This window comes from Populus euphratica, unplaced genomic scaffold (genome assembly GCF_000495115.2).
Source record: "Populus euphratica unplaced genomic scaffold, PopEup_1.0 scaffold58.1, whole genome shotgun sequence".
In the NCBI taxonomy this organism is placed as follows: domain Eukaryota; kingdom Viridiplantae; phylum Streptophyta; class Magnoliopsida; order Malpighiales; family Salicaceae; genus Populus; species Populus euphratica.
This window is the reverse complement of record NW_011499864.1, coordinates 1,367,605-1,377,234: the sequence shown is the minus strand read 5'-3', so window position 1 is coordinate 1,377,234 and position 9,630 is coordinate 1,367,605. Positions and strand designations below refer to the sequence as shown.

Genomic DNA, 9,630 nt, shown 5'->3' with positions numbered 1-9,630 from the left:
ATCTTGCCCTTCCCCTGAAGCTGCAAGATCCAGTTTCAGTAAATATTATGTCACAAGCTATGCCTGTATCTTACCCTTCGAGATATGATGAAGTATCACAAGATATAGAGAGGGTAAACAGTGATTGTGCAACGTGATCTTTGAATGATAGAAGAAGCCTGCATAGCTTCACAAGGATGCAGTTGTTTTATAGTAATGCATGCGAAAATATATGTAGTATTTCCTGATTAACTAGTGGTTTGATTCTTCCTTGTCGGCTTCTGGTTTATCTGCAGGTATTCTCCATGCAAGTAAGAAGCAAAACCCCATAGACACATGGCCAAGGCCATGCCCTTTCCAGCATGAAAGACCTCTTGCAAGAAAATCATAGCAAATGCCCGTTGGACTGGAACCAGAAGAGATGAACTAGTTATTTCCTGATTAACTAGTGATTTGATTCATCTTTGTCGACTTCTGGCTTATCTGGTATTCTCCGTACAAGTAAGAAGCAAAACCCCATAGACATATGCCCAAGGCTATGCCCTTTCCAGCATGAAAGACCTCTTGCAAGAAAATAACAGCAAATGCCTGTTGTACTGGAACCAGAAGAGATGAAACAAGCCCTGCATTGGTGATGTGGAGCTAAAGATCACCCCTGGAATTCCTATAACTAACAATTGCAATACAATTTCTGATATTAATAGTATAGCACAGTACTTTGTTTCCCCAAGACCAAATTCTGCTGCCTCATTGGATATATCCTCAGCAAAACGCAACTTCATTAGAATTATTTTGAGAGATGCAACATTAATGATCGATTCAAATAAACCACAAAAGTTCACATAAATGATGAAGTTTGCTATGAGATTTGCTGAGAGATAGCAATTTGGGCGAGCAATCAATGAGCATATACCCATCCTGAAACCTTGAAGTTTCCAAGCTTCAATGGAGAACTGATTTATAAGAGAAGTTTATGTCAACTTTTACAAGTTGGAAATCTCTGTTTCACACTTTGTTACATGGAAATTGGGAAGTACTTACAATGTAAGTGGTGCAGAGTAAGCAAATTATCAAGACTATCTATCACCTACCTGAAAGTCCTTGTTGATAATAATGAGGAAAGCGCAAAATAGAGTAGCAAACATTGATACAATGAACTGAGCTTGCAGGACAAGGTCAAAAGTCATGGCCTTGCCAGCCTTCAAGAAAGTAAACTCCAATGCAAGCATTAGAAACGCATGCAGAGCTGCACCCCCAATATTCATGAAGAAACCAAGAAAATATTTTCCTTTAGACTCCCCACTTGGTCTATATATCTCCGTTCATGTGAAATCCAAGAGCAATAGACCTCAAGGTTATCAAAATCATTGCGTTTATTCAGTAATGTGTGAAGCCACTTAGCTAAAGAAGAAATAATCCAAGAAAATTCCACCATCAGATTACCATTAATGTAAGGAATTCCTGCTTCTTTTCTAGAAGATCTTTTGGTTGTACTTGGTCAATACATGTTTTCTGTCTCTACTATCTCTGGCGGTCTCCGGAAATGCTATTATTATTTGTGATTTTGATTAGTATCATAAGTTTTATTGTCATCAAACTTTTGCCTTTCACTGTTGCTTGTCCGTAAAGGAATTTGATTTCATTCAAAACGCAATCTAATAATTTTGTAGAGATAAATAAGACGAGCACGTCGCAAACTGATCAACGGCCATTGAAATAGACAAAACACTGACTAGCACCACCAGCTTTTACTTGCATTTGGCTTGAAAGACGAGTGGCATGTAAAAGAAGGAAGGAAGTTGTGGACGAGGGTCACAAAGGAGTCTTAAGTATGGGCCTATGGTCTGTAAACAACCGATTGCTACTCGCCATTTTCATTATGGCCGGAAAAAGCTCATCGGTGTACTTGAGCTATCGAAAGAATTCCAGTTCGGCCTCTAGTCAGCTACAATCTCCTAGCCAGAAACATGGCGATGGTTGTTCCTGCATGTAGGCATGTCCATACATTTTAATTTTAACATAATATGTTCAATAAAGGAAGAAAGTTAACAAAATTTTAATAAATTAAAAAGGAGTTGAATTCTTTTTTTTTTTTCCCTTTTGGTTTGGTAATATCCTAACATTATATAAATATATAAATACGACTCATTTTCAAGAACATGTCTCAAATAAAAATAAATAAAAATTCTATCTTTACTTAAAAAAATTCTTGAGAAGGACTGATTGTATTAGACCTTATGCAGTTGTAATGTTTAGCAAGTTTACTGCTTTGTCAGGTAAAGAGCATTTGCATGCTATTAAAAGAGTGATGGGATATTTACTTGGTAACTAGAATTATGATTAATTTTATAAAAAGTATCTTGCAGTATTAGAAGGTTTAAAACATATTTGTCAAGTGATTCTTTCTCCGCTACTGGTTATATATTTATTGGAGGTGCTTGGTGCTACTATTTGTCAGAAATCCATAAATGTTGTTCACTATCTTAGTTTACCTTCTCACGTACCAGAATGGATTGGAGTAGTGATATTTTAAAAGATTTTTAATTTTATTTTTTAATTTTTATTTTATATAATTTAATTTTTTTGAACCCAAGTTAACATTCAGTATTTTTTTTTTGAGGAATGATTGAATTAAAATATAGAGAACTGAAGTGAAAAAAATATGTAAAATAGGCAATGATTTTAAAATTTGTCTTAAAAGTTCATTTTTATCCTCCATTCATTTTGACTTTTAATGATTGGTCCCTTTAATTTTTTAAAATTCAAATATGATACTACACTTTATTTTTCTTATTTTTTTTTATGGAAGGAGAGAGAGGGACTCATTAGATTCTAGCATAAAAAAAAAGTTGTTGTTTATGATGATTTTAGCTATTAAAATGATTGATTTTTATGTTAAATAATTTCATATAAAGAGAAGAGTTCAAACTAGGTGTTTTGTTTTATCTTGAAAATACCTAAAAAATCTGAGCTCGAAAAAGTTTTTAGATTTAGGTTGATTTCAGGTTTTGAGGCCATGAATTGTTTAACAAGGTTCATAAAGTATTTTCTAGGTGTTTTGAGTAAAAAAATGAGTTGAAAATGAATTTTCAAGTGAAAAAACATGGACATCGGTTTTTTAACTGCTACAATGGATGGAATCTAGGAATTTATATGACACATTATCTTCTTTTTTTCAAAAAAATTATCACCCCCATTAACTTAAAAAAATAAAGGCCTTCGCACGTGTCATTTCTTGATGAGCTAGGCTCAACAACGTCTAATTTTATTTTTTTAATTAATATTTTTTTTATATAATTTTTAATTTTATGTTTTATTAATATCTCATCTCTGTGATTTTTTTTTTGCTTATTTAGCATTTTTTAAATGACAATAATTTTTTAATTATATTGAGTGTTTTTAATTTTTAAGAAGGTTAATATGATTCATTTGTAATTTTGTTTAGATTAAATTTACTTTTAAAAATTTATTTATTTTTTATAATAATTTTAATATGTGTAGCCTTGCATAATGTTTTTTTCTTTTTATTTTATTCAATAAATCTTGTGTGTGCGTCAATTTCTGTTACAAACTGATTTTAATAAACAAAATCAGTAAACACAACTTAGATATATGATCTGTTTTGTGATATTAAATATCTTAATTTGTATTTTTTTTTAATTTTTAATTTTTTAATCTTTAATTTTTTTCTATTGAATTATTCTAATCTAATGATCTAAAATGCATGATAAATATGTAATTTAAACATATCTCATGTCCAAGCACGAATTTCATGTGTTAGCTTAACTTTATCTTAGACAATATTTTTATTATTTGTTATTGTTACCTTATTTTTTATCTTATTATTAAAGTAATTAATATTTAATCTATTTATCATTGTTTTTTAATTTTTTTAAAAACATAATTGCTTTTTTAATTTTTTTAGGTTAAAAAACTTTTCATTAAAATTTTTTTTGGATCCCGCCCACAGCATTCTAGGCCAGCAATCTAGTTATTGCTAATTCAATAATGAATGATGAGCTCATTCCTTTAGCTTTCAGCATGTGAAGAAACGAATTGATTAAGAGATCTTTTATTTAAAACCACCTCATAGGAAAAACCAGTTCTATTACTTTTTGATCCATTGCGGTAGCACCGCTGCCCTTGATTGAGTGCACAAACATTTTTATAACAGAAAGTGTAGGTTAAGAAATTTGGAGTTATTTTATTTTATTATTTATTAAAAATAGAGTATTTTTTATTTATTTTTATTTTAGTGTTTTTAATTTATATATACTTTTTTTATATTTAAATTAAATTCATTTCTTTTGAGTATTTGATTGCATTACGTAGTATTAATGAAATTCTAACCTTTTTTTTATATTCTTTTTATTTGTTTTATAACCAAGTTTTATAAAACAAGATTTAATATTAAACACAATTTTTGTCAAACTCTTTTTTTTCTATAATTCTTCAAACTTCGTTTGATATTATAGATTTATTTTTACATTCATCTATATATATGTATTTGTAAATATATAAAGTTATCAGATTTTATATATTCTAATTATTCTTTGTTTTTTATTTTTTTAAAAAACTAGATTTTATATAAAAAAATAATTCTAAAATCTCTTCGGCAATAGAAGATGAATTTTTTGTTTTTTATATGAAAAATATTTGAGATTTGTTTTCTTTACCTATACCTATAATTCCAAAAGCCATCTCATATATAACCTATAACCGTAAAAAGCTAAATATCCTTTTAAAAAACGAGGTATCCATACCCTTTACCTAAGTACATTGTATACTAAAATTTCTAAATAATATTTCTTCTATAAAATTTCTGATACACGGAAAAAGATATATATATATATATATATATATATGTGGAAGTCGTGAAGCCACACCTTCCAGTTGAATAAATACGTGTAGGACAGCACAAACTCTAGCCGTGAAGTCGAGCCCATCATTGAAAAGAGACTTGTGTTCGATAGCATAAGGTACATGACCTCTTAGCCACCCTTTTTTTCTGAATAAACGATATATTTTATAGAGACAGTTATGATCTTTCAAATTCGCATGTATAAAAAAATAAAATAAATTTATCTATATAATAATTTTGAAGTAAATGACGTATATATATTCTAACATAAAATATATAAAAAACCATATCTTTTCTATTACTATTATCTTTTTTTCCCCTCCTAAAACAGTAATTTATAACCACAAGCTATGACTAGTGTTGTAGTGCACAGGTAGGAAACTACTTCCTTTCGTATGCTTTTGAAGATTTTAAATTACAATTGTTTCAATACATGTATCTATACTACTCTATGGATAATCTTAAACACATAATTAATAGAATAACAACATTATTAATATTTGTACATGCACTTAGAAAATACATGTATTTATACTAATATGTAAATAATTGTAGATACATAATAGGATAATAATATTATTAATACTTTTTTTTTATAACCCGTGGTATACAGGTTAATTTATGTTCATTACGATTAATTTATGAATTCTCTGAATATCTTGCAAGTTTAATAAACAAATAAAATATCATGGAGATAACATGTATATACAAAAAAGATTAAATCCAGACACTGAAATAAAAAATTCCTCAGCAAGACCATTAAATTACTACCTCAAGTGCTATTATTAACACTTAATTATACATATGCAATTTAAAAATCTAAATAAAGATATTAAATTTAGACTTTAACAATATATAGATAGCATTTAGTTGGTGTTTCAAAATAAATAAAAAACATATTTGTTTTATTTATGTTTTCAATCAAACATGTTTTATCTATCTATATTTTCTATTCTGGGAAATTATCCAAACAAAATAGATTACTTATAAGCAAATTTAAGCAAAAAGAAACCAGACTTTTGTGATAATCGGCCAGTCTTTTCCACATTTAATTAACTGATAGAACAATGTGCTTTAAATGGCAGTCATCTTGCTTTAAGTTGCTTCCAAATAAGAAAGTGCTAGCTAGTGGGTTGTGTGCATGAACAAGTCACTAGCGTGTGGAGAAGTCGAGAAATGACAACTCTCATACATAGCTTTTCGCTTTTTTCATAGCTCTTGTAGACAGCTGAGGGAAGCCATATTTCTCATACGTGTGTGTATAAATATGGACTCATCAACACAAGCTTGAGCAAACATGTACAAGGGCTTGCTAGCTAGCAATGAATTGCAGAATTCTAGCTACAATGGATTTTTGTCTCCGTTGTTTCCTTGCACTTCTCCTCATGGGAGGGGTGCTTGCAAGCAGAAATGGAGGTGATGCTAGCTTTGATCAGAATTACGATATCACTTGGGGATATGATCATGTCAAATCCCTTGATGAAGGAAGACAGATTCAGCTCTCGTTAGATCATTCTTCCGGTCTCCTTTCTCCTCCTCCTTGAAAGCTATACTAGCTATAAAATATTTATCATCAAAATACTAAACCATGTCATTTCTTGACTCGTGTTTCCACATATATATATACAAGCTTTACCTAGCTGAGAATTATTTTTTTTAATGTAAAATTCTCGTTTTTCTAATATGATTATTTTCCTCCTATTTTAAGGCTTAATTATTTCACACACACACACACACACAAAACTCCTTCTCGTTTTCATAAATGAGGAATATGTAAAGGAGCGACTTTGCTTGATGCTTTATGGAGGAGTCAGATTCATGGCTATCCTTGCATGAACATGGAAACAATTCATCAAAATAAGAGGCTTAAATCCGAACTGAATACTAATATTTATTTCCTTCCGTTCAATACATATATAATATAATTAATTTATACAAATTGTTACAAAAATTACTAACTTGCATAATTTCATTTTTATTTAACAATTTATATATGAATAATTTTATCATGTATGCAATTTGATTTGTTGTGGGGATGCATATATAGGTGCTGGATTTGGTTCCAAGCTAAGCTTTGGTTCAGGATTCATTGACATGAGGATAAAGCTACCGGGAAAGGATTCTGCAGGAGTTGTCACGGCATTCTATGTCAGTACATAGACTTAATAATTTTATCAATTTTCTTATCATATACCCTTCATTACAGTAATGATGATCATATCAAGGATGTATAATCTAATAATCTATAATTAATGGTCTTTCTGATTTCACTGTCAGCTAACTTCACACAGTAATAATCACGATGAGCTCGACTTTGAGTTCTTGGGAAACAGGGAAGGGAAGCCAATAACACTACAGACAAACGTGTTTGCAAATGGTCAAGGGAATAGAGAGCAAAGGATGTATCTTTGGTTCGACCCAGCTGCTGACTTCCACTCTTACAAAATCTTGTGGAACCAATACCAGATTGTGTAAGAGTACTGGGATCTCTTGATTAGTTTCTAATCCGTAAGATTAACATCTCGATCCGGTTCCAAATATATAGCGATATATCTTACTGATATCTGTGCATATATCAGATTTTACGTGGATGATACTCCCATAAGAGTGTTCAAGAACCACACGAATATTGGAGTCAGCTACCCTTCACAGCCAATGCAAATAGAGGCAAGCTTGTGGAATGGAGATAGCTGGGCGACAGACGGAGGCCAGACAAAGACGAATTGGAGCCATGCACCATTTCAAGCTCATTTCCAAGGATTTGACATTAATGGCTGCTCAGATCATCAAGAACCAAACGTCGAGCCATGTTATTCGACCAGCTACTGGTGGAATACCCAAAAGTACTGGACACTGGACTCTGCCCATCAGAGGGCATATGAGAATGTCAGGAAGAAGTATTTGACTTATGACTATTGTTCTGATAGGCCCAGGTACCCTACACCTCCCCCAGAGTGCCCTCAGTAAGAGCACAACGTTTGGTGACGATTAATTTGTCATCTTTATGTATAAGCTGCAATAAAATAAAATAAATAAATAAATAAATAAATAAAGGGATTTAAATCCTGAATATGTAAGGAGACTTCAATTGAAGTTCTCTCATATATTGTATAATTTCAATTATCAATTTCAATCATCAATTTCATGGCCGATACTCTGTGTGATATCTATATATATATTACTCTTTTTTTTTTTATTGTGATGTTATATGAAGCAGTATAATGTGAATAAAAAATAGAATTCTCAAGCTATAAAGAAGTTCTAGTATTTTGAAAAAGTAAGTGATTAAATAATCTCTTGAAAAAATAACACAACAATTATTTATATAGAGATTAAAACTAATCTAATCAAAAGAATCCAAAGCTAAGTGAAAAAATAACTAAAATATAAAACTATAAAGGAAAATAATTATAACATTTTATAGACCTAATTTGAAAGTCTTTCGGATCTTACCGGCTAGAATCATTCGATAAAATTTGAATTCAATTTAATGGTTGAATATAAAATTATAATTGTTTTTCACAAAACCATGCTAAGCACACACATAAATTGATTTGTGTATATATATTTGTACATGCTATATTTTTTTTACTTGTATGATCTACTTGTTTTGTAACAAGGGAAAGTGTTGGGAAATCTTTTGGTAAGGAGAAATATTTAGTTGTTAGGCAAATACAAATGAATCGATAGAGGAAAGATTGAGTTTAATAGAGAGTTGGGTTGTCGTATAGAAGCTGTAAAATGTTGATGAGAAAAATCCAAGCATATGATAATTGATATCAAAATGGGCATAGCACACAAGATGGATTGGTGTATTTTTTTTATTAAGAGTTGATAAAAGGTTGGGAGTGTTTCTATAATTTATCGTGTTTGAGTTTGTGCATTTTGTTGTTTATATTTATTTTTGTACCCTACTTGTTTACAACATTGAAAAGATGTAGGAAGTTTCAATTGTACACAAATATTAGTGAATTAATGAGAAAAAAGACTGAGTTTAACAAGACAAGACTACCGTATAAAAGTTGAAAATTTTGATAGGAAAATAGACCTATGACAATTGGTCTCACACAAGATATAGTTTTAATCTCTAAATAATCTCATGAAAAAATAAAACAACAATTATTTATATAAAGGCCAAAATTGATCTTATTAAAAGAATATGAAGTTGGGTAGAAAAATAAATAAAATCTAATAACAACCAAAAAAATAATAATTGTAACATCTTTTAGACCTAATTTGAAAGTCTTTCACACATTATTAGCTAGAATCATTAGATAAAATTTGAGCCTTATTGAATAGTTGAAGATAAAATTATAATTGTTTTTGTTAAATTATGTGTTTAATATGTCCAAACTTCTTCCTAGATTTTGCCTTGTTGTCTATTACATAATATTTCATTTACTAAACTAAACAGAAAAAGAAAAAATTCCTAAACTAAATATTTTTTTCTAAAAATCCTCATGCATCAGTGACCCAAACTCGCCAATCATATCTTCATCGACCAAGCTGGTCTTCGAGTTCAATTTTTGGGAGGACAGTCGGTGGCGTATGTGTTCTAGCTAGGTCTAGTAATGTTTATCTTCAGGTTGAGAGGGGTCTAGTGGCTGAACTGAAGAAAAAGGAAAATTATGGAGCTGACTATGTTGACCTCAGGAGGGTTTGGCGGTGAAGCTAGCTTTGACTTGTCAGTAAATCCCTATACGGTACTCAAATGAAGAAAATAGTAGGGTTGATTATCATTCTCTCCAGCTTTTGTGGAAAAGATACATGTTTTGCCTTCCAAAGACATG

At 30.4% G+C, this 9,630-nt stretch overlaps 1 protein-coding gene and 1 pseudogene across 1 annotated transcript; one reads left to right on the top strand and one right to left on the bottom strand.

The window, feature by feature from the left end:
• Positions 1-227: 227 nt before the first annotated feature.
• Positions 228-4,925, bottom strand: LOC105125860 (purine permease 1-like; annotated as a pseudogene).
• A 1,298-nt stretch (positions 4,926-6,223) lies between these two features.
• On the top strand, positions 6,224-7,851 carry LOC105125761 (xyloglucan endotransglucosylase/hydrolase protein 2-like). Its single transcript, XM_011026345.1, has 4 exons — positions 6,224-6,361; positions 6,888-6,988; positions 7,118-7,311; positions 7,420-7,851. Exons 1-4 carry the CDS (start codon positions 6,226-6,228, stop codon positions 7,805-7,807), a joined length of 819 nt encoding a protein of 272 aa, XP_011024647.1. The 5' UTR covers positions 6,224-6,225; the 3' UTR covers positions 7,808-7,851.
• The last annotated feature ends 1,779 nt before the right edge of the window (positions 7,852-9,630 follow it).